Source organism: Agelaius tricolor, unplaced genomic scaffold (genome assembly GCF_023055355.1).
Source record: "Agelaius tricolor isolate 1412-34295 unplaced genomic scaffold, bAgeTri1.0.p SCAF_1, whole genome shotgun sequence".
Classification (NCBI taxonomy): domain Eukaryota; kingdom Metazoa; phylum Chordata; class Aves; order Passeriformes; family Icteridae; genus Agelaius; species Agelaius tricolor.
In genome coordinates this window covers 54,082,511-54,108,361 of record NW_027269261.1, presented here as the reverse complement: position 1 = coordinate 54,108,361, position 25,851 = coordinate 54,082,511, and the positions used below count along the sequence as shown (strand labels likewise).

Genomic DNA, 25,851 nt, shown 5'->3' with positions numbered 1-25,851 from the left:
TTCAAGCATTTTGAGGACAATGATCACAATGAACAAAAATTTCATTTTTCTGTAGAGATTAAAGTGTGGCTTCTGTTTGGTTTTTCAATAATGCCTGATGTTGCATTAATGTTTTGAATTTTGCCTGTTTTGTCAACCATTTAATCTGTCTGCATCCAGTTTCATCTTCTGTGTACTATTCTGTGCCATTTTTTCCTGTTTTTCATCATCTAGAGAGCAGCCTGGCAATTTTGTTCTTCCTGTATAGTGCTGATACTTGTAGTAAAAGATTGGCACAAATTTAGCAGAGCCTTTTCTTTAAAATTGCTTTACAGAGGAGTTGTGAATTTACAGTCATATCCTACTGCTGTATGAGTGTATATAGAGAACAGGTTTAATTGTAATGATGTTTTGAAGTGCCTTGACCCTAATGAAAGTGGCTCCAGAAAGGATGAAAACTGCTGTTCTTTGTCTGAAAGGAATTAGCAGAGCTCAAGTAGTGCTGTGTAATGGTTTTCTTGATGATTCATAGCACATTTTTTAGCCAAGAAAAAAAGTTACTTCACAACCTGGTGTCATTTTGAAAAACGGTCAAAGAAATCGAGGTTTGTTCTGGAATGCATCACTCCTGTTGCAAAGTTAAAATGGGTTTAAGTGCACTAATCAGAATTTATTTGTATATATTATGTTTTTTAAATAATTCAATTCTAAATTTAATTTTTTGCTTTTTTGAAGATGGACTTACCATATGATAGAACATTTTCTTTTTGATGGATTTTTTTAGGCCAAGGAATAATATGACTCTTACGATTTGTGGAGTTGCACTGTCAGTTTTACCTCCTTTTACATGTATCAGTGCTGCTCTGCAACAGACTTGCTGGTTTTAAACCAATTGCTGAATTGGAATAGTTAGTTCTGATGAGAGAAAACAATGTCAGAAATACTTCTTGTGAGCTTGCTTTATCAGATGTCCTGGGAGAGAATTTCCAGCTTTGCTCAAGCCAAATATATTTTTTATTCCTTACAGTACCATATAGATTATGATTAATAGTACCACAGTGTGAAGATACAGCTGTAAAGGTCTCTTGTCAGAATGGACTCCCACTGATGTTCAGACTTACAGCTAGCTAATGTTAGAAGTGGCAAGGGTCTTTATATTGCCTTTTTAATATATTATTTTTTCAGTGTATTGTCAAATTCCCCCTTTGTAGACATTTAGGTCAGTTTTTTACAGTTGATTTTAAAAAAGCATGACTGGCACTGCTAAGCCTTTGCTTTGAACCTTTTTTCATTTTTCTTCCTCACATTTCTCAAATTCCCCTGCACTAGCTAATGCCTGTGTCACCTGTCTTTGTTCTTCAGAGATAAAACTTCAGATTAGATTTTGGATTGCTCCATAGCTAGATACAGTTACACTGGAAGCACTTCAAAGCTCCTTGGGACCATGAGGGTCAGAACACACGTGTGTGTGTGTGTGTGTCAGAACACGTGTGTGTGCACTCAGATGTGTAAGGATGTGTGCATGTGTATCTCTACAGACTTGTGTAAGATATTAGATTCTTATTTTTGTTCAGGGCATGTGAAGACAAAGATTCTAGCAAATTCCTAGGGGTTGTGAGATTTACATGTGCAGCTATTTCAGACGAATATAGAAATTGTATAAATTCTGTGACTCTGCATGAGGGGATGGATTTTAGTGCAAAACATCTTTAATTCCGTGTTTTGCCTAGGAAAACAGGGAATTAAACATGTTAGGAAGCTTGCTATTATGGTGAGCAATCAAGATGCTTATAATTTCATAGACACAATTCAGGTGTCTAATCTCAGTTGGAAGTCCTGTAACCTTGGCTGTCAGCTTTGGAAACTTTAATAGAAGACTAATTTTAAGTTTCTGTAGCTAAAAAACTCTTCAAGTCTGGATGATATTTAACATGATGTGTTGTGGAGTATTTGATGTATTCTGTTACTGTATCTGGTATGTGACTGCCAGCTTTTCTGATTGCCTTGGTAGCTGCATGATGTAATGTTGTGCTGAGAGTGAAATTAGTGTTACTTATAATGAACATTTTTTCTAAGCTTTTAGTAGTTGTATTTAGCAATACTATGAGTAAAAATAACATTTTGAAGTGGTTTTGAGGAAGCAAAATGAAATATTGAGGCAAAATGATGACTTAATGGCTTACTGCTTTACAATAGTGGCTGCTATTACAGCAGGATTTTTTCAAGTAGGAGTGAGACAGCAAATGTAGTACTCGAAAAAAAGACCTTAAATGCTGTTTGTGTTGGCTGTCTACTGGGGATGAATTTCATGCTCAGCCAAAGAATATCAAAATGAGTGGCTGTAAAAACCCTTGCAAAGCCTGGGCAAAGGTTCAATATGAGAGTAAGTATCGAAAGAATAGTAAACTTCAGAACTTTTGGGGAAATACAAGTGTTTGTTTCAAAGAGTGAGGCAGCAGTTTCTTCAAGAGCTGAGACAACCCAATGTCAGGTTATTGTTACCAGAAGAGAGCCATGACCTTCCTACTCCCCTCTCACCTCTGTGCCTATGGAGCTTTCCTCTCCGGTGCTCCCGTCCCTATGCTCCATGGACTAGGCCGGGATGTCCTGCCGCAGCTGCTGCAGCTGTAAGCGCCCTCGGCCGTGCCCTCAGCTGAAATAAACAGGGCAGGAGATCTTTCTTCTTTTAATGCCTTTATTCAAAATCAGCTCGGGTGGGGAGAACCGACGGGTCGCGCTCACCGTCGCTGCATCCAGGAGTGGCATGGAGGAGGAGGCTGAGTGCAGCTCAGTGCGCTGGTGTGCAGGCAGAGCTGGGGGTTCCGTCCTCACCAGAGCAGCAGGAGATTGCCGGGTTCTCTGCTTGGCATTCAAGGTCCTCTGTGCAGCCGACATCTTTTAGGTTAGGGTGAGGGGTAAAAAGGGTCATAGCGGATACTGGATTCTGTTCCTCACGTCTAGACATCACTTCGATCTGTCACTTTCGTGTTGGCTCGTTGTTCTTAGGGGGTTTTTGCCAGGTTTGGTGAGGGGCTTCTTCCTTTGCATGCTGGCTCCGATGTCCCCTCCTCTTCACGGCCTGGGTGCCGTCCTCCAGGAAGCAGCCGGGTGCCACTCGACAAAAGGGGGAATTCTTAACCATCAACGACAGGCAGTTAACGAAAACGCCAGGTGATGACAACAATAAACAGTTAGAGCTCCACCCTGGCAGCAACTGGCCCAACCTGTGAGCTCTGCAGCCTTTTAAAAAAATGGGCAGCTTTTCTACTCATAGCATCAGCCGTGCCCTTTGCCATGCCCTTGCCGTCCCTTCTGCTGCAGAGGAGCTGGGCTGGCACCCAGGGAGGCTGGCACAGGGTGGGCTGCAGGACTGGGCAGTGCAGGGGGTGTGGGCAGAGCAGGACTAATTGACTCCTTCTGTCACGCAGAGTTCTACCTTTGTCTGTCATCTCTCTGCTTTTTCGTGCTACAGGGCAGTAATTTTCTAAATACACCCTACATTAAAGTTCTAATTTTGCACATTTCAAAACCACGTTGCTGGTCTGTCCTACCAAAGCTGCTCTGCAAGGGATCAGATTTCCTTGATCTCTGCCTCATGGGGGTTTTTTTAGGACTTGCAGATTTTAGATCTCACCTTTTAAACATATCTTTTCCCACTTGCACATTACAGTGACTTTAAATTCTTTTTACTGAAGTTGGACTTTTTAGCTTCATATTTTGCATAATATTTTATCAATATGCTTATTGTAACTTATAAATACTCTGAATGAGTTTCTTACAAACTGCACTAATCCTTTCTTGTGAAGCTTTCAGTACAAAATGTTAACATAATTTTCTGCCTCAGCTCCTGGTTGATCTTTTTTTTAATCATATGCCTCTCTTAATCTAAGGATTAGTATTGGTTTCCTATAAATTAAACTATTTAGATGAGGATAATTCTTTTGGCTAAAAGTCTTTAAATGTGCGGCTTTAACATTATTATTAAAAGTTTCTTACAGACAGAATTTCACTATTTTCATACAAATTAATCATTATTAAGAAGATTATTATTTCATATAAGTGAGCTTTTCACAGGTTTTCAGGAGTTCATCAAGAATATATTTTTAGCTTTTAGGAGAGAAGTGTAAATTTGAATAACTGTAATCAAGTGTAAACTTTCCCTAAGTCACTTTATTTGCTATACATCAAAGATACAGACTTTTACAGTTGTTTGCTTGGGGGTAATTTGCAGGATCCATCACTTTGTTATTTATAGATTTACTATTATGTGTGCCTTGGTTTATTTTGTGTATGACTGAATTTATATTTTTTCTTCTTAATTTATTTTTTTTCTGAAAAACATATATTTTTCCTTTTTTCTTTGAAAATTGGATTCAAACAGCTGTTTTCAGTGAAGCTAATTCATATGTTTTCTTAAAACAAAGTTGCTTCATAGCAGCCCTTCTAATAAATTAGGGTTGTTTACTATAGTAGTAATATAGGATCAGTTATCTGCTTTTAAAAAGTGTACTAATTTGAGAAAAAAATAATTGAAGCAGGCTGTCAAATAGAGGGTCAACCACTTTATGTTGGCTTTTTGACTTACATGTGGAAAATCTAAATTGCCAAATCAACTAGGGTAAAAATGTGATTGCATTGGCAAATGCAATGGACTATATTCTCCAGAAATTCCTCTCTATTCTTTATCTTTTCTTTTAATGGTTCTGTGAGCTGCTTTTGTGAGCTCTTGTTATGATTTAGATGAGGTAGAGGTTTTTTGGCCATCTGGAGTAGAATAAGGGTTTGGGTCACTGTGCAGGTGTTTTTGCAAAGGGTGTGGGACCTTGAATTAGGCAATGTGTGTCTGGATAGGACAAGAAGCAGGAATTTCTTTGTAAGTATTATTAGTTCACCTCAGTTATCAGTAAATATGGAAAGAATAATAGTGGGAGATGAGACTTTCATTGTACTTTGTTTACTTTCTTCAGTTTGGTCTTTCAAAGCGTGTTCTAAAGCACTTTTTATGGTCATTAAGGCAAGTTCAGAGTTCTTGTCAGAATTGGTTTCAAAATGCAATTATTTCTTGCTTGCTATTCATATGGTAACATATAACTATTTTCTTAGACTTGTTAAAAAAACTTCCTACTTCATTTCTGGTTTAATATGCTGCTTTATTCAGTTTTCTGGATTATCATTATTTCTAATTTTTCAAGTTGTATCTTCCAAGCTTCATATATTCACATGCAAATGTCTGTTATTATTCTTCTGACCTCCCCTGAAAGAGTCCTTCAGGTTCAATTCTTTCATGAACTTTCCTGTAGTGACTACAGTTCCCATCCATATTGATTCCTCTGCTGTCCTTGTAGCTGGAGAATTCTTTAATTCTATGCTGTGTCTGTGTCTATCCAGCTTTCACATGGGTGTGGAAGCCAAAACTCCATTACTCTTTGGAACTCCAAGATCCAAAATCTGGGTACTGACTTCATGCCAAAACATGGTATAAGCTTTAAGTTAAAGCTTATACACACAGGAAGAGTCTGTATTTCCTTCCTAATGCCTTTGTTAGACATTTTTGCTTTGGTGAGTAGAATTACACATAAATTAACCTAAAGTGGATTGGGTGATTTACTTATAAAGTATAAAGCTGCTTCCACTTGCTTATAGTCCTGCCTTTAATTACGATGATGCTACTCTGAGTGTGAATGAGACATGATTAAATTCAAGTGCAGTTGATAGTGTCTTTCCATTCTGCTTTGTTAGACCAAGTGAAAAAAAAAGTGCTACAAGAAATGTTGCTGGTTGAAATAATGCACAAATCTAGCCTTAAGTGTCACCTGTATAACACATGAAAGTCTGACTATATGAGGATTTTTTAGAAGTGTATTTTTGTACTTTGTCAACAAGATGGCACTTGCTGGTCATTGCCATTGTGTAGACCCAATTTATTCAGTATCATGTCCCTTAACAAAACAGTAGTGGTTGTATGCAGGTAGTTAGTATGAATACTTTCAAAAAAAACCTTGTTAACTAAGGATTGCCTGTATTTTGGATGTTTGTATTTCTTCAGGGATCTTCCTCTTCTTTTCTGAAGCTCCAGGCCATGCAAGGACATATATTTTTGTATGGCATTCATCATTCACTGCGCTGTTGGGTTTTGGTGGGTTTCTTTTTTCCCATTTCAGCCTTTGCCATTGATTGCACAGTCACAGAGTGAGCTGCAGGGCAGAGAGGGAAATGTACTTTCCTGTCACTCAAAATTTGCTTTTGTTGGAAAGGAAGCAGTACTGAAAGGAACAAAAATGAAGTTATTCAGTCAGTGCTGCATTGAAAATGCCTTTCCCCAAAAAATTATTTTCTCTTTTATTATAGGTTTATAGCACTGGAATATAGCTCTTTTCTGCCAGTTTGAGATAATTGAAACCATTGAGTTACAACATTCTTCTGTATAAAGAATCTCTCAGGTGTAGTCTCAGTAGTTGTTTCACTGCTGAGCAGAGGGAATTGTCCTCTGTCTGGAGTCTGCAGTGTTGGAGCACTGAAGTATTTGTCAGATGCTGAGATAGTCTTATCACCTAAGTAGGAATAAAAAAAATGGTTGCATTTTTATTTATAAGAACTGTTTATCAGGATGCATTCCTGGGCAGCCATCTTTTAAAAGTTTAATTTCACTGTGACCACATGGTGCTGCTTTATGGCTGCCTCGTGTCTCATAGCTAATGTGCATGGTGGGTGGAAGAACAGCCAACACTCAGGACTCTTCAATACTCACAACAGGGATTCATGTGTTCACAGGAGAGAGGGCTGTGAACTAAGGGAAGCTGTTTTGAAGGAAGGGGTTTTGGTGCTTCCCAGCTCAAATGGTCAGGAAGCACCACTACTGAGTGCATTTGGAGTCCTGCTCCAGTGTTAATCCTTTCCCAATTTAGAGGTGTTTGTGTCATCTTGGAGATGGCACTGAGCATTTGGCTTTTGGATTAGGCTCATGTGATTCATTCTGTGTTTGCTGGAGTTCATGTAATCAACTCATACAGGCATTGGGAACAAATACAGATTTGCCCAGTTTCTTAAGCAGAGATTTCTAACAGTAAATGCTGGAGAGACTGATGTGGAGATGTGCTTTTCTTGCAAGCAGAAGGTGCAAAATGCCTAATGTCTGTATTCAGGATTTAAAGAAAGAAAGTGAAAAATAAGGGAAGTTTGACAGTGTCGGAGGTTTTTTACCCATGGAATCATTGGATTATTTTATAATATACTTAAACCTAGAAATCATACAGTTATTGAAGTATTATCACTAATTATATGTTGTAGTCTGGAAAATATGTATCAACACTAACAATTTAACTGTTCTATCCCAAGAAGATTCCAGTTCTACTAAATAAAATCATACAGCTAATATTTTTGCCTGACACAAGAGGAAGTTGCAAATTAAACAAATCTTATATCAAGTAGCAGTAACTCTCATATAATATCAACATTTTTCTCATTATCTAGGATTCAGAGAACTGCTGTATAACAAAATCAACAACAAGAGAAAGGAGCAAAGTCAAACTTCCCTTGTTGCTATGATGGTAATGATAGAATTTGCTTTGTAAATATAGTTCACATCTCTGCAGATGACAACTTACTTTAGCTTAGATAAGTGTTCTGAAGAGGCTGAGTGGAATTGGAATTTCTGTTTCAAAAAAGTTTTGTCTGTGAAATTCTGTGGAGTTCAAGAGCAAAATGTTGAAAGGGCTAGGGATTTTTATGTGGTTTGGCTTATTTCTTTGATCAGTCATCTCATTTATAATGGGCTGCAAGTATTGCTTAATAGCACCTATTCATATTATCTCTGAATGTCTGTTGCTTTCCTTTAAAGTTCAATATTACTAGATAGTACTTAATGTGCTGGAGTCAATCCTATGCTGTGCCTCACATTAAATGGAGGTGTCTGACTTTCCCCTGAAAATATTTCAAAGCTTTTCTCTCTTGTAGCTGTGTTTACAGTTTAACCGAATATTATTTCACATCTTTGAAAGTTGGTGATCATCTCTTTATTAACATCAACAGTAAGTCACAGACAACTCTAAACAATGAAAACCAGCGATTTTAAAAATAAACAATCAACCATTTCACTTCTCACTCTTGCACTTACTCCCTGGAACATTGTGTCAGCACAAGGCAGGAGTGGAAATGACTAATCTGGCTGAGGGGAAGAGGAGCTTCATTTGGACTCTCAACAAAAAGTTACTCTCAGCATGTTGGTGATGGAGGAAATTACTGTGGTCTGTATGAACTACTGTTAGTCCTCACAGTAGCAAATAGATAATATCTGATTGCTTCAAGGCTCAGATCCTGAAATTCAGAAAGTCTAGGGCTTTTTTTGAATGAAATTACTTTCTTGGAACATGCTTTTTCCTCAATATCATTCACTCTATATAAAAGAAAAAAAGACAATTCACATATCTCTAGAAACTTTTTATCCCCCCAGAACTTTGAAGTAATTTCCTTAGAGTTATTGTCTAAAATATTGACAAAGATGTGCTGCCTGTACTTGGAAAGAAACTTCCTAATGTGTCTGTCAGCATCAGGTTCCTATTAAATAGATTTGAAAACCAGTAAAGTTTTTGTTTGAATCTGAATTGTATAATTTTATAAAGCAAGATTAAAACATATAAAGGACAAACGCCTTGTCTTTTTAGGAGAAGCTGGAACATTTTTGGATTGATACATTTTCTTAATTTTTTTGTAACCATAGTATTTTTTTAATGAGCCAGCTAATAATCAGCTTAGTAACATATGGAGTTTCTATTTTAAGTCCTCCTCCTTTTTCTTCCTCTGTTGTATTGTGTAAGCCAAGCAGTGTTTCCTGTTAGTAATTATTTGTATTGCAGTATTACCTAGAGATTGCAGCTGATTTGCTTGCTGCTTAGGCAGTATTTTTGTACAGTAGTGTCAAAGACCATCATCAAGGTTCACTGGCAGCAAAAAATCCCCCAATAAAAATAAATAACCAGGGGAATTTTTATAGTTATACAGGATTTGGCACATAATTTTGTCTTGAATGTGTCCTGGGTAGGTGTATGCTCCAAAAAAGGAGAGGGATCAGAGTGTGGTGAATTGCCTTTGCACAAGGTCACGCAACAGAATGCTGGCTGATCCAGGAAGCCAGCTTAACTGATTCCTGGTCTCCTGCCCCATCCACTGAACTGTTTCTGACCTCTATTGTAATGGGCCTCTCTTAGGTTGATCTGTCTCCTTTTTGAAAGAAAATAAAATATTATTTCATCAACCAAAAATGAAGTCCTATGCATACGTTCAGCGTCCTTCAAAAGAAACAAAAGAAGCAAAGATGGGTTTTTCATTTAGCAGCAGTTGGAGGATACAGTATTGTTTTGCAATACTCATTAGGTCTCCAGAGATTGTTTCCTAAGGATAGGAAGGCTGAGGAAGTGAAGATATTGGCATGGTGTCGAGGCAGCTGCAGAGGGTTGGCTAAGCTACAAGCATCTGACTGCAGAGTAGTTCAAAAAAATAAGAAATGCTGCTTTGTTGTTTTGAAATGCTTATATATTTTTAGCTAATTTTAGTATGAATATTATAATGTCATATACAAAATAGAGATGATTGCACTGTAGGGTTGTAATGTAGCATATTAACAACTGGGGGGTTTGCACCATATATTTCAAAAATATTTTCAGTACTTATTTTGTCATCTAGACACTTCCCTGTACCAGTTTGATTCTAATAGACTGCTTCTGGCCAGTAATGCTACCAGGGCCTTTGTTTGCCCTTTGCTTACTTTTGCTGATTACCTTGGAATAGAAACTTAATATTTAATTAAGTTCTTCAGTACCATATGAGAAATACCTTGAGAGGTTTTTTTCAATGGTACTGTGCCTACAGATTTTTCAATTACTTTTGTCAATTGTATGTATGTTTCCATGAACAAGAGAGAGGGGGTTAATAAAGTACAAATGAATAAAACTCTCTCAAAGACTGGATTCATATTGGCACTAGGTTCTGTTACAGTCAGTGTTAATTATGTTCCTAAATCCTGTCCTTTTCCTGGAACTTACCCTAGGGTAGGACAGACTTTCAGAACAAGTATTACTTTTTTTTTAGATTACAGAACAAAATACAGCTGAAGATGTTATGAATAATTTTCACTGCTGTTGAGAAGCAGCAGAATGTGTTCATGTTCAAAGAGGGAGATTTGTGCTGTCCTGAGGATGCTCACAGTGAGATGATCATACCCTTGGAGTAGTACATGAACCTGAAACACAAGCCTGGCACTGGTTCTGGGTTGGCAGATGTTGACTGTTACATTTTAATGGCTCTTTACCATTCTGACAGACTGAAAAATTGCAGAGAGCTCTTGGTATTTCTCAGTGTTGGTGAGGATTCAGACACCAGTAATAGGCTCATATGAATTTGTGGCTATGAATTTTAATTCAAGAGTAGTTGCATTAAAAATCTTTTGGGAGAATGAATACAGCTGTACTGGCAACTTGGTATTTGCCATGCTGCTTGCTCTTTTAAGGTTTGTAGCTTTTCTGAATAGGATAATTGCACTCATAGCTCCTGCATGTTTGCTTCTATTTCCCTCCAGCCCTAGTATTCTGCATGTTTTAAGCAAGGTTGTTAGTATGTATTTGGGACATCGAGGTTATTCATGTTGTATTGCAGTTTAGGACAAAAATGTAATGTTTAGCATTTTAATTAACATAAATTTGAAATAGAAGTTTCTCTCTGGATTAGAGTGTGGTTTAGGATAATGTCTTGTTTTTATAAGATGTGTAGTCTTTGCTTCTTGTTTCATCCATTCAGCAAAATCTCATTAGAATCTTCTGTAGACTTGTAAGCTTTGACTTCATGGACAGAATAAAAATGTATCTGACAAACTGTCAAATATGAGAAAAGAATGGAAATGGTGTAGGAAAAAGGGGGTTTGTATACCTGTGAAGAAACACGAGCTTGTGCTCCTGGTCTGTCCTTTATTTGTAAATAGAAATTGCTTGCTCTGCTGCAGTGTTGGATGTACACTTTGCTCTGTCAGTTATTCACTGTGAGCTTTAGTGTAATTTTTAGAACTAGGAGTAAGATGCACCAAGGTTGCTCCTTTCTGAACACTTGCAGACAGAAAATGCTATAAATCTCCACTATGTTGCACCTTTTCATAGAAAAACTATTCAAAAACTGGGCACAAGCCTGAAAACTCAACTTTGTTATCATGTAAGGGACACAGAAAGGAAGGAAGAGCAACACATTGGGCATTTATCCTTTCATTTAGTGTAGCTATTTGAAGTGACATAAGCAGCATGCTTCTTAGTTCCATGTAGCTCATGTTTTTGGCTGTAGTATGTTCTGCCAACATGAAAGGCAAGCTTTGCCATGGAGAAGAGATGTAATCAGAGGACAGGTTAGAAGAAGCTGTAGGAGGTTAGCAAACTTTGGATCTTCCTCCTGATTATGGTCTGTGTTGCTGTGTATGAAGGCACTGATTAAGCCAGGGTAGCAGCTTCTCTTTAAATTCAGTTGTGAATATCCTCACATAAGTTGGGACCATGGTGGGGTGTTGTAAAATCTGCAGCTCCCCTCTGGTGCTGTAGCATGAAGAAGGTGTGCATTCAGATTTGACAAAAGGGCCTGGGCAGCTTCTCAGGCAGGAGGGAGTCTGAGGGACTGGCCAAAGCAGCAAAACTTGTTAAAGACAGAAAACACCAGGGCAAAAGGTGGAGCTCATGATATCAATGCTTGGAGGACTCAGTGAAATAGGTTGCACATTGCTGATATACATTTAGAGATGGTGCACTGCAGTGATGTAGGCTGTAATGTGATGTCATTTTGTACAGCCAATTGCAATCTTTTTTTATTTTAGCTTCTGTGCAATTGTTTTAGGTATTCAAAAGATTTCCATTTCTATTTAGCTTTGTGCCCCGCTGGTTTCCTGTTTATGTAAAAGTGCCAAAGAGCAAGACTTGGTGTGGTATTTGCATGGTTGAGAATGACTGTGGGAATGGTTTTTATGTCAGCATCTGAAACTGGAAGGTGGACAGCAGAACATGTTTGACAGTGGAAAGATGGAGAATAAATCTTGTGTTGCAATTTCAGAGTATATTCTGGGGCCAATGAAGTAACTGAGCTTTTCCCTGATTTTCATGGCTGGTTTGCCTTTGGGAGAGAGTTCACATCATTCCACTTGCAAAGCTGTCTGCTGATGTCTGTGTAAATACAGCAAAAAAAGTAATCCTTCAGTGGGGATCGTGTCATATACAGGTGCTAGCAAGTTGCATAATTGAAATGTTAGAAGAAGAAAAGAATTTGAAATTTATAGTCACAGTGGATGTAACAAAGACCTTTTCTTTGCTTCACCTTCTTGTGACAATTTTTAGGAGTTTTGGCAGTCTGACAAAAATAGATCTTAAACTGAAGAAATAAATTACACTTTCAAAGAGGTATAGCTGTAACACCCTCTGTTTGTTAATCTCCCCTACCTGAAATCCTATTTTGGTTTACATTGAAATTAGGGGTTGTGGTAATTACTGGATAAAATTGCATATTAGTTGGGAAGGCTTGAAAATCTCAATGAAACAGTAGTAAAGAAAATTTGCATATGAGAAAAAATTAAAACTGAGTAGGAATTTTGAATAAAATATTTTTAATAAACTGTAAAAACTGGGCATTTAAAAACCAATAAAATGAATTTTATTCATTTTACATTCAGATCTGGTTTATGCATTAGCAGTCAAAATATTTGGTTACTGTACGTCATGTAACTGTAAAGTAACTGTAGTTCTTAAGTGACATTTGTGTGAAGAGCATAATTATTTTAAATGTGGCAATTTTTTTGTTGTTGCATTTGCTACAGAATCTTCTGTGATAACCTGAACTTTAAGCCATTCACAGGGGTGATTTTCAACCTTAATTTTTAATTTTTGAAGTAACATTTCTGTGATAACTTCATTGTACTTTTCTGTTATCTGTATTTTTGTTGTCACTGACTTAAGAGAAAATATGCTGGAATATGTTTTTTCTTATTTAAATGGGTGATTTAATCACCTTTATTTAATACAGAATTATTAATTATTAATCACCTAATTTGATACAGCATTGATGTATGGTAAAAATAACTTTTGGTGAATTATAGAAATGTTCAGGAAGAGAATATGAAATTAATAATTTCAGTCAATGGCCTTTCCCAAGAGGAAAGTGCCCCTCGGTGATGTGTTTATGGAAGTACAGAGAAAAGTATGATATGATAAAGCCACTGATTTTCAATTTGAACATGCCTATCTAGGTTTGATAAGTATTTAACATAGAAGTCTAGAAAGAGCATTTAAATGTCTTCCAAAAAAAGGACATACTCAGACAAAAGTGTTGCATTACTCAAACACTGCAGTCTTCTCTGCACACATCCCTGAAGGTAATTAAATGCTATGACATTGCTAAACTCTGGTGATTCAGAAGCAATCTTTCATTGTAGTCTATTTCTTAAACTTTTCATGGTCTTCTATGACTTGCACCCAAGTCTCAGTTCTAAGGCAAAACAGTAAAAGGCTATTCCTAGTTGTTTCAATTATATTGCTAATCCAAATATTTGTAGTGGGTATGCTCTCTGTGTAGATGAAGCACTGTGTGCTTTATTTTTTCTATGAAATAAATGATTTGCCTCAAGCTGGTTTTTGCAAGTTGATATATTTAAACTGACCCATTTTTAGATATGGAGATCTGGCACTGCTTTGGAATCATGAGTGCAAATTAGTTGTTGGGTTTTCTTTTTAGTCTGAAGTAGCCTGCAGTATGCCAGTCTGCCTCTCCAATGAGTGCTCAGTGTGGGACAAGAGATTCTCATGAGACTGTGAGGAGGCAGCAGGAGAAAGCAAGGGATGCCATTTCAGGTAAAACTCCTCCAGCACTTGTGGAGACCTGTGGCAGTGAAGTTACTACAAACAAGCCTCTTGAGTCTTTTTATGATCAAGTTGCTGCATTGCTCAGCTCTGCTTCTTTTGGGGAAGAGGAGGTTAAGCTGTCTTGGTTTTATCCTCCTCCTCCTCCTCGCTTTATGTTCCCAGTTGCTCTATTTATAACAATGTGATATATACTTTTGATATGTAGGGTGGGTAGCATTATCAGTTCTCCATTTTTATAAGTAAAGGATCCCTAGGAAGTGCTGTGTCTGCTTTTCAATGAATATTCAAAGGCTTTTATTATAGTGGCTTTCCCTGAGAAGTTAAGATGTAAATATTTTTTCCTGTATTTTAGATGAAAGTTCGTTTGTGTGTTCTATACAAAAGACTTGTAATACGGAGAACTGCAGAAGAAAGAAGAGTAAAAAAATAATAATCCAGGATAAATGAGCAGCTGTGTGGTGTTTAGGCATCTGCCAGGTTAAATCATGGCAATGGCACTGGATCCACTATTCCTAAGATTATGATTATGGGTGGGATTTTCACAAAGCGGCTGAATGGATCTAGAAATCACAGTTGAACTTCATCCTGCCTTCTGAATGTTCCTACCTGTTCTCTGGCACTCATTAATTGCACAGTGAATTAAATTGTTTAGGAAATTGATCAAACAGAAGATGAATGTTTTTGGGAGTTCTTGAGTTTGGTGGTCTTGGTTTTTTTCAATTTGGTGGTTTTGGTTCCTTTCAGAAAAGGGAACAGATGAAAAACAATTCTTATGTTTTAGGTCAGCATTAGCCTGCTCATTTGTGCTGTACAGGCTAAGTGACAGTGGAATGTGGCCATAGGTGGGGATTGCATTGACAGGCCTTTGCCCTTTAGCAAGAGCTAGGCTTTACATCTAGCCTTTAGACCTTATAGATTGGGGAGGGTGAAAACAAGCTATGGCTCATTGAAAGCTCAGAGTCTAATAACTGGCAGCAGCTTATTTGTGTGTGCTTCAGTTTCCAGAGGATGCTGTGAAAAATCATCTCGAAGCTCATGCTCCTTGAGGGACTTAGTTGTGGCGTAAGGCATTTCCGCTTGTTTTGTCCCAGTTTTCATTTCAGTTCATTAGTGCTTGGGATTAACCTGATGGTTTAGTTATAAAATCACATAACAGGAAATAATAAGAAGTAGTAAGGAAGCAATATGAAGCATGACAGGAAAGAAGGTGTTCTATATGGGCTGTTTTAAAGAAAATACAAGTTTCTGTATTTAGTGGAATTCATTGATTGGTGGTCTTACACTGTGAAAACCAAACCTTGCACTGTATGCAAAACTGGAAAATTTAAGTGCAAACATATTTTTAGTTTTTCAAGTAAGTAATTAGTCAGGGAACAGAAAGAGCAATAAAGCAAGACTTCAATTTGCTGCATGTTTGGAAGCTATGCCTTTTCTAAGTTTGTCTTTTAAGGATATGTTATACTTGCATTGACTTTTCATAAGTCAGGCATTTGGTGTATCCACCAGTTTGGTAGATATTCCCCATTTTCTTACTACCTTGGAAATTTCTGGCCAACAGGTGATGGAATCGTAGTTTTTAAAATAGTGTTTTGTAAAACAAAGATGTTCCTTATCTCTAGAAAAAAGTAATATATAATTGCCCTTGTAGGAGCTTCAGTAATCACGTCTGTTTTGCAGACAGGTTCATTTTGCATTATGCATTTTATTTATTCCAGCTTTGAAGTTTGACAGCAGATCGTTAGAGTTAATTCACATAGCAATAAAAGTTGGGAGGTCATGCAAGGCTGTTACTTTGATTGTTGTATATCTGCTGCATTAAACCCTTGAGATCTTTACTTGTAGGAGAGAGTTTGTGGTTATTTTCTACAATGTCCTAATCAACAGTACTTGCTTTGCTTCATCTGAACTCCTACATGCAAATTCAACCAGTGTAAGTCTTATTTCAATGGTAATGCATTACAATTTAATGGAGTCAGTGCTGTAATGATTTCCATTGAATGCTTGCAGGTTTGAGCCAGAGGAGAGAGGTTTCTGAAGTCTCTCATTCGTAGTAATTGTTCATGGGTTTGAGCAGCTTTAAAGACCAAACTGCATCCAGTTTCTGCATGAAACTGTGAAGACCAGTTGTTGAGCTTTTGCTGTTCAGGGCAATGTTAAGCTAATTTTATTTTGTCATAGGTTGGAGAGGACCTATAAAGCACTTACCTTGTTAGGTTTAAGGATCATGCTGGTTCAGTAATCTGTGGGATTTCATCATATTAATCCTCTTTGTGTTAAGTAGTCATTTCTATGTGCTGGTAGAGGGCTAGGATACTTCATTACACGCTAGAGTCACTACTAGTTTATATGTGTTTCCACTTAAAAATTATTTTCAATTAGAAGTAATTTTAAAAGGAGTCAGCCCCAAGAAATATAGCAAGTATTGAAAAAATAAGATGCATCTAATACTGTAAAATAGATAATAAACTAACAATGGTTCTCATCTGAATCCATTCAATAAATGTCTTTCTGATTAAGACGTATCTGAGATTATTAAGATGATGAGGAGGTAGTATTCTTGCAATTGCTGCTATTGCTCCTGTTCCTGTTGTCATTCTGCCTTTTGTTTGACAACTATTCTGTTTTCCGTAGTCTTCACATGCTTGCAACACTCCAGATTTTCTGAATTTAAAATGAAGCAAATTGTCAGAAGAGTGATTTTTGTCTTGTATTTTATCAAGTAAGTTTTTGAAACTGCTTTACCACTGTAAAATGAGGGAGTGTATGATTTAAAAAGAATTCTCAAAACAAATAATAATGAAATAAATTAATTTTTTAAAAGTAAATTTCAAATCCTATTGAAATTAGTCTGTGTGTTGCTTAATATCCCTAAAACAATTCAATAGGGATTTCAAAAGCTGTACAAAAGAATGAAGTAGATGTAGGAAAATAATGCAAAACTTCCTTAGCTAATCTTGTTAGGAATTTACATTACTTGGACTAATCCGTACTCAAGTTATACCACATTTTTTGTGTGCCAGCAGCATGCTTCTGAAAAAAACAAGTTAAAAGAAGGAAGCCTCCAAACCCCACAACAGTGAAAGTATTTCACTCTGATCATTCTCTTTGTCCTGTTTATCTTTATAAATTATCAGATAGCAGCTTCCAAGGTTTTGCCCATCTTTACGTCTTCCTCTGCCTGTGTTGCTCTTCGTGCATGTCCTTGGCTGCACTGGCAATTTATCATTAGAAAAATAAGTTAGAAACTATTTTTGTTCTAGCCCAGAGTCTTGCTTTGCCTTTAATCTGTCTATATATGGGTATTCTGTTGCCATCTCTAAATTGGAAGATATCAAGGTTAGAACATGGTTTCACAGGAAGCTGTGGTCTGAATGAAAACCTTACTGACAGCTGCTGAAACTGAGGTCTTCTCCCCCCCACTGTCCAAATTTCCCAGAAGCAGAAACAAAGTTGATGATGTAGGAAAAGCAACAATAATTTTCTTTCTTTATGTTACATATCTCAACTATATTTATATTTTTTCCTACTTTTGTTTTCCTGTAGTTTTGTGTGTGCTTCTTTTTCCCTTGCTTTGTGCTAATATCCTTTTGCATGTTTGGTTTGTTAGAGAGACAGAAAGAGAAACCAACAAAATGGTGTCATTTTCACACATTTTAGTAAACTAACTTTGCTCACAAAAGAGCCTGGCAAAGATTTGTGTTGGCATAAGGGCAGAAGTTTGGGACAGTGCCTTGGAGCAATGATGCAGTGGAGCTGAAAGGAAGGGTAAGCTGAGAAGAGCCATAAATGAGAGTGGAAGGAGAAACAACAAACCCCTTGGGCTAGTTTAAAGAAAGCAGTCCAGTCTCATTCAGATGTTAACTTGTAACATGTGGAGCTGAACCCAGGGTGCCCAGTGCCAGCCTTCTCTCTTCTGTTGGACATCACCTGCATGCCAGTAGCCACTGATGTATTAAACGGGCAGTATGTACAGAAACAGAAACAAAGTTGATGATGTAGGAAAAGCAACAATAATTTTCTTTCTTTATCTTACATATCTCAACTATATTTATATTTTTTCCTAGAGTACATAAATTTTATATCTGCTACAAAGAGTTTTATATTGATGAACAGCTTGACATAAAGTATCCTCTTAGCAGTCTTGCAAGCCAAGCTTGTAGGGCTTTTTTAATTAGTGTAATTAAGTGCAATAGCTATTTAATCTTTGCATTAAATTTGTATTTTTATTGTTTTCCACATGCCAACTGAACAAATATTAATTTAAGTCTTCAATGTATAAAACCCTGGTTTGTTTGGTTTCTTTTTTAAATGCAAGCTCAACCCCTTTCCAGATACCCGTACTGCATAGATTTGTCATTTACTGAGTCTCCCCATCAGTGAATAGCTGTCAGTGAACCTTTCAGGAAAGTCAACATCTTTCCAGGAAAGGCCTTCAGGAGACTTCTTTTCTTTCCTCCCCTTTTCTAATGACAATGCTTGAAAGTTGTAGGACTCTGACTGTGATCCTCAGCACAGTTTCCAGAAGTATTTTTCTGCTGGTCTCATTAGCCACAGGGAGTATGGTCATACAGTTAGGAGGGCTGCTGGGTGGTAAGAGTTGCTTTTGTACTTCCCCTGCATCCTTTGTTCACAGGGGTGATGCTTGATAATTATCTCTTCTGTGCCAGGGTGTTTTTATTTTTATCGAGCTGTGACAGACTAGTCTTCCACCAGATTTTATTTCCCTCCTACACTCATGCAGACTTTCACATGATGCTTCAAAAAAGCAGCTGAGAAGCCAAGCAAAAAGCAAGGCTAAAAGTATCAAAGTTCTCAATTAATTCAAAACTTCAAGTTATGTTACAGTTTGCTGTATGTGGATCCAAACATTCTTGTCTGAAAAAGCTGTTTTCAGAGTAGCAGTTTCTAATGGGGTCAGTGGTCTAGTAATAATTTCTAAAAATGTCTTTTCTGGGATAGGCCTAGTCAGTACTTGCTGTCCTTACAGATGCTGATTTAAAACAACTGTTTTACCCTGTGTAAGATGTACACTGACGATGTCAGTTCACATCTAGTCATCACCAAGTGCCACTTGGAAAAGGTTTGTCACTGCTTGCTCTGCAGTAGGACAGACATCTGTCCTGGAGCTCTCTGCTGTTTATCAAAGTGTTACTGGCAGTGGGCAGGTCTCTGCACAGGGATTCCCTCTGCAGGGAAAATTCTCAAATTTGCTGTCAGGAAATACTCACTAGTGTTTGCTTTAAAAAATCACTGAAAATACCCTCCAAAAAAGATACTTCTTGTAATATCCAAGGAAAGCTGTTGCCTGAAGGGATGCATCCTCAATTAAATTAATTAAGGAATCTGAGCAAACATGAGGGATAATCTTTTTCTGTGTTCAGTATTTAACAATTCTAAAAGTAGTAACACTAGAAGTGTTTAAAATAATATTGACTTAATGTAGCAGTACAAATACATTTGTTATATAAGCATGCAAATATAAAATATATAAATATGCAAGTGTATTTCTACAGATTTTTTCACACTTTTGAGCTAAGATCCATGTTTTTAATTTGAAGGCACATTTAATAGATTTTTTAATAACTCAGGAGAAGTAAGATTTTCCCCCTTTTTTTAAACAAATATGAAGAAAAAAGGTCTAATGGTATCTGCTGGTTTTTGTTTGGTTTGGTTTTTTTTAGATTTATCTCACAAGTATTTCAAAAATTAATTGGATGTTTTTAAAGGAGAGATGTCATAGAGCTCTCTGCGAGCTCATGTAATATTATATGGTCTGTACATAAATCAGACTGTATTAAATGGTCCTGCCCAGACTTAATGTCTGAATCTCTGTAAGAAGTTGCTGTAAGAAACTGGTTTCTCAGCTTGAAATAATTTTTTAATTGGTGGAACGTGACTTGGTTATTAGATGCCATCTTCAGTCTTTTCTGCATTATTGCTGAATTAATTTCAAGTCAAAGGTGGTAAAATATATGTTGTTAAACTTTAAAAGCAACTTTAGGCCAAGCAGATTACCTCATGCTTGTTGTGAAGATTGTACAGGGCTTTGAGAATGGAGATTTTTTCACTGCAGGTGGACTTGGTTCAGCAAGGCAGAGACAGATTTTTCCATGCATTTTTACTGTACTGCAAATATTGCTTTTCAGCAATGTTGGGCTTTCTTAGTATTTCAGCACATCAATTTTTTCTTTCTACCAGTTTCATGTGAAATTACTGTTAAAAGGAAACATGTTAGAGTCATGGCCCTTAGTTTCCATCCTGTGAGCATCAGTGAGAATTTGTGTATGTAATGCCATTGCTGGTTTTGTGTTGGCAAGTGTCGAAATAGTTCTGTGCTGCCCTGAGAGTCTCATGTTACCTTTCACACACATAGAGCTCTTGTTTGGTCAACAGACTTCAGCACAGTTGCAATTTCTTGAGTACATGTAATGAATAATGCAATAGAACCGTGAGAGAACTGTGCTATATTTAGTGTTCATTAATGTACACATTCCCTCTAATCCTTTTAAAAACATGTTCTTGCAGCCTATTTGTACTCTTCTCTGAGCACATTACAGTGGTTTTGATTTCAGTAGTCTTTTGTGGAAAAAGAAATAAATAAATTGAGAAATTTATTGAGAAATAAATTGAGCAGTAGGACATTCATGCAGTGTGAAAGCTTCTCTTTGGCTGTTCGTTCTGACTGGCTTTTCCTGACATGAGAGGAGCAAGGCTTATAGCTACCAAGGCTTACATCTTGCTGCTGCTTCCTTTAGCTAGCACTGATTTAATAAGTCTGGGCCTTTGAAGATTTTCCTAAAAGCATACATTTGAAGGATGTTTCCTAGCATTTCAGTGGTCTATTTGTTATGTGAAACCCCAGTATCTCTTGGGCCTCATCTTTTTTTAATAACCAAGTATCTTTTTATTCTTTTGTGACTTGTTGCACCTGTAGTATTGCATTAATGTAGGGAGAGATGATTTCCACTTTTATGGTGTACACCATGTCATGCATGTGGACTCACTGCATCCATGAAACCCTCTAGGTTTGGTGAAGCAGCCAAGTATTTTTAATAGGGTTATGCAGGGAGATAAATGCTTTGTACATGGCAGCTGGTATGAAAAGTGTCTCCACTCTCTCCCCATCCTGTTGCAGAAGTGATGGACAGTGGAGCTGACATTGTCATCACTTGCTTAGAGTTAACATTCCACTGAGGTTAACCGACTTGCAGTGCAAAAGCTTGCACGTCTGAATCATCATTTCAGGCAGTCAGCAGAAATAGGGAATCTAATGTTAATTAAACTTGATGAAGAAACTTTAGATGAAGCCCTAAGGTCTAGAACTTGTTGATTTTTGATTTCTGTATTTAGGCTCATTTTATGACTTCTTATGCAGACATCCAGAATTACATGAAGCCATCTTTGTATTCTACCTACTTAATATAAGAGCTATGAAGAGAGTCTTCAGCCTGTGTGTTTTCTAAGATGGTGCTGCAGTGCTTCTGTAGTGTCCAAGTGTTCATATCCCTTCTTTTTGCAGAGCTGTAAAGAGATACTTATATTTGTGTATTGGTTGGATTCCAGCCTTTCTGTCCATTTTGATTTAATCATATGTGAAGCACAGAGGAAAATTTGCTTAAACTGTAATCCAGTCTTAAACCCTGCATGTATATTGTAAATCTGGTAAACATAGAGCCATTTTTGCCCTGGTCATGGGCTGTTGATGTTGCCATAGACATGCCCCTGGATTGTTTGCTCCCAGGTGTGTTGAACTGTCATTTGCATTCTTCTTACTTTGTAAATGAGTAAAAAAATTCACTAACTTACCAGAAATGGGTTAAGAAGGAAAATCAGTAGACATGTTAAAATATTGATATACACCAAGACTGTTAAAGGAATGCGTTGCATGTACTTAAGCACCATCTTTCTGGTGGATGATAAATCCATTTTATAGACTTAATTATGTATTTCAGTATGGCTTATTTCTTCATGTTATGGGCTTCTGGTTATTTCCCCTTTTCTCTCTCTGCCCAATTTACTTTTATGTAATTGGGCAGCAGGTGAAGAAATATATAAGCTTATTATGCTGAGATAAAAATATTTTATCTTCTTATGTAAATGAGTATTGCATATAGTGAGGTCATTATTATGCTACTTGTGCCTTTGTTACATTGAATATGTTATGAAAAATTGCAGAACACATAAACAGAAATTTCAGCTTCAATAAACATTCCGTGGCAAGTAATGCATCAAGAGAAGAAAGTGAATCCTTCATATGCACTTATAGAGGTAAAGAGTTTTTGAGAGCAAGTTGCATTATGTGTTGCTGATTGTTGACTCTTTTTCTTTTTCCAGTTGCCCGTATTTGTCAGAGAAGATTACCCCTGCTATTCCTGCAATTGGTGGGATCCTTTTCTTTTTCGTGATGGGGACCCTGCTGCGCACTAGTTTCAGTGACCCTGGTGTCCTCCCCCGCGCAACACCAGATGAGGCAGCAGATCTAGAGAGACAAATAGGTAACACCGAAGGTCTGTTGTCTCTTCCTTTCCTCCCGAGGGTGCATGTGCTGTGTGAAGGCAGTGTGCTGCTCTGCTCCTGGCAGGAGTTACTCCTCCCTTGCCACAGTGATTGTTCTGCAGCTGTAATGTCTGCTGACGTTGCAGTGATTCCTGTGGAAAGATGATTGATCAGTTCTTCACCAAGAAAGTAAACAAAACCCTGGCCTTTTACAGTGATAGTTATTACTGTAAATACTTCTCAGCAAAGCTGGTAGAAATCTCTCTGTGGCACATAAGAATATTTTTTAAGTGTTTTTGACAAGATCTACAATTGTGCGTTTTTAAAACAATATATTTTCAGAATTTTAACTGAATTTAATTATGTTATTTATACTGCAAAAGAGTCAGAAAAGTCTCTGCGTTAACATACAGTAAAAATGTTACTTTTTTTTTAGTAAAGCCAGCATAATTAAAGTATAGAGCTGGATTTTAACCATTCTCGCTTAGCAAGAGCATTGTTAACTAAATTCTGTAAGTGGGACTTCTACAGGTACAAATATGCTGAAAAGCTAAAGAGATAAGAGAACACAGGATGAGTTTGCAGAACTGCTTCATAAATAGTGGTTTGTGAGCTTAGTAAGCTACTCAACCTTAGTAAATGCTACTATATTTGCTTTGATATGATAGTCAGTGGAAGTTCCATTTTTTTGAAGCAGTTTCAGAGGAATGCTCACTCGTGTAATTGAAAAGACAGGTAACAGGTCTGTGCAAGCACAAGAGAAATACTTGCAGCCTCCTTGATGTTTAATACCATAAGTGCAATTCTAGGCTTTTTATAATAGAAGTATTAAAACGTTTGCTATTTATTTATTTTATGCACTTCTGAATTTCAGAAGTGCATAAAAATATGGAAAAATATAATGAAGCATTCATTTAGCACCTTTTTGTAACCAGTGTTATGGTTTACTTTTATTGATCTCCTTCAAGGAATTCTTTACTTAGAATAAGGTACCACCTTTAGTGCAAAACACAGGTACAGGTTCCTGTTCAAGGAATTGCTTATTTATCCTGTGTTCACAGAAGCATTGGTCTATGTCAGGAAATAAATTATTTCAAATAAGCAGCTCACAAGAATAATTTTATGTTGGCATCTGTCAGAGTTCTGACAAAATACAAAACTAAAAATACAAATTGAATATCCTAGAGGGTACAGTCAAAATGTTCCTGTGTGCAGCAATTTGAGAACTTGTGTTTAAAAATTAGAATTATTTTTAAATGGTATTGCATACTTGTTCACAGGCTGAGGCTGCTGAGCTGATCAAAGCCATGTCTTTTCTTCAGCAGTAGCAAAGGCAGTACTCTTCCAAGAAAGGCCAATGGAATATTGAAGTGAGGAATTACAGTGGCAGCAAATGTGGAGTCCCCAAGCATGAGGGCTTATGGCAAGTGTAATAGAGGAACAAGCTAGGTAGCTATAAGAAATCATTCTGCCCTAAAATTGTGGTTCTGGATTCAACAATGGAAGTGGACAGAAACATTTTTGTACTGTTACCGTATGGGATTTTTTATGTGCCTGTAAAAGGTGTATCATAGTGGAATGGTATCTGTGCAGCAAGAAAAGCTGAATGGCTCCTGCAGCTGAAAAGAAGACTAGATTTTCCAAAATTTTCATGCAGACTGGATTGCCTTGTAACTTGCTGTGCCTCGCAACTTGAGGTGTCTTCTAAAGTTAACAGTAATTTATTTTAGACAAGGAAGTTCTTCAGATAACTCACCTAAAAATAATGCCTTTACCAAATAGTTTCTTTGCAAAAATGTCTTAATGTAACTTGTCCTATCTGTAGCTTTTACTTTATTGAAATCATTCTTAGATACTTGAGTCTTACCCTGCCCTACTGGTCTCTTGGAGAAGCAACCTACCAGAATTTATTACAGATGCACTGAGAAACAGTTGTGTCCCAAGAAAAGGAATTGTGATTTAAGAATGCTATTTTGAAGTTCTCTTGAAATGTATAAAACTTCATTTTTTTACTTTAGAAAGCATAGAATAGGATGAGCTGATTAGGAAGAATGGTTTTCAAAATAAGACCTTCTAAAGAAGCTTGACAGTACTTTGTCCTTTCAGATGATTTTCTGGGAATAGGGTGGTCATATTAAGAGCACAAAATATTTCTACCTAGGCTATCAGCCTTCTTCAGGTGAAGAATGGGGAACTAACAGAGCTGTGATGCTGCTATTTCCACCCCCTGTGTGCAGGAAAGCAGTTATTTCTTGAGAATTTGCTGTGTTCATAGATAAACAGAAAGTGAAAAGAACTGAAAAAAAAAATTGTCCAAATAGCAAAAGGAACTTCTGTTATTCAAAAATACTATATTTAATGCAAATCATCAAGCTGTCCTCATACAGAGAAAAGTTGGGAAGTGTAATAAGAGGCCATTTTGACTGCATTTGATTGTAGTCAAAAAGATACTAGTGCCAGAAGTGGAGAGAGTTCCTAAAGGTCAGTATAAAAGGATGGCACAAGCATATTGGGAAAGGCAAAAGGAAAATCAAGTCAGTTGCAATCAGCAAGGAGCAGTAGAAGACAGCAGGACAGGTTCTGTTAGAGGTCACAGGAAGAAAGAAAAGCTGAAGGCATGCTGTGTAATTGGGAAATGAGAAATAGCAGAGGACAATCTGTAGGATTCAACACTGCTTTGATCTCAGAAGATAACTTGCATGCTTCTTGATAGCTGATAGAAAGAGAAGAAAGTAGTTGTAGTTTAAAAGTCTGTTATTCCACTATCCTGTATCTTTATTGGTTTATCTAGTCTTCTGCTTTAATAGAAATCTGTCAATTCTGTCACCAGAAACTATTCTCTGTCTGGGAAGACATGGTACATGATCAAATTATAAGAATTGTGACTGTCAAAGGGTTGGGGCTTGTGGCTATTTAAGTCTCAAAACAAGCAACAAAGAATTTCAAGAGAAAATTGAGTGTAAGCAATACACTTTCAATGATATCCTTCATTGAAAGAGTAACTGTCTTGGTGGGAAAGCAGAAGATCTGCTTAATTTTTCACTCTAATTAAGCTCTTGATGGTGTCCTGCATAGGATTCTTTCTGTATCAGTTTTGGAAATAAGTTCTGGATGAAATTGCCACAAAGTCAGTAAGTACCTTTTTAAAAAGACACTCTAGCAGCAAATGCTAAGTGCTCAAATAGGACCTTTCAGAGACTGATTGTGGGCTCATGAGGAATATGCTTAACTCTGAAGTTGGTGCTGAGATGGAGAAATTTGCAATCACTGGGTTTGATTTTTTTAAAATGTATTTTAAATAGTTTGAGCAACGTTAGGGAAAAACCACAAAATGCAAGAATACAAGTGGAAATCAAATACTAATGGAAAGGGGTCTAAGTGGTGAATAATGCAGGAAGAAGAGACTTGAGTGTTATATCCAAACAGATTGGGTTAGCACTGTGCTATGACAAAAAGGAGGAATCCTTTTTGGGGCATGTTAGAAGAGGAGTGGTTACATGAGCCA

The 25,851-nt window shown here is 37.0% G+C and overlaps 1 protein-coding gene across 5 annotated transcripts in view; it reads left to right on the top strand.

Moving 5' to 3' along the window:
- ZDHHC14 (zinc finger DHHC-type palmitoyltransferase 14) overlaps positions 1 to 25,851 on the top strand; it is a 95,089-nt gene that overhangs the window by 31,801 nt on the left and 37,437 nt on the right. For 3 of the 5 annotated variants that reach the window (XM_071434878.1, XM_071434886.1, XM_071434870.1), the window contains one exon: positions 22,185 to 22,357. In XM_071434878.1, coding sequence (XP_071290979.1) covers positions 22,185 to 22,357 — 173 coding nt within the window. The remainder of the gene's footprint in view (positions 1 to 22,184; positions 22,358 to 25,851) is intronic. The other 2 variants (XM_071434890.1, XM_071434885.1) reach the window with 1 other exon arrangement.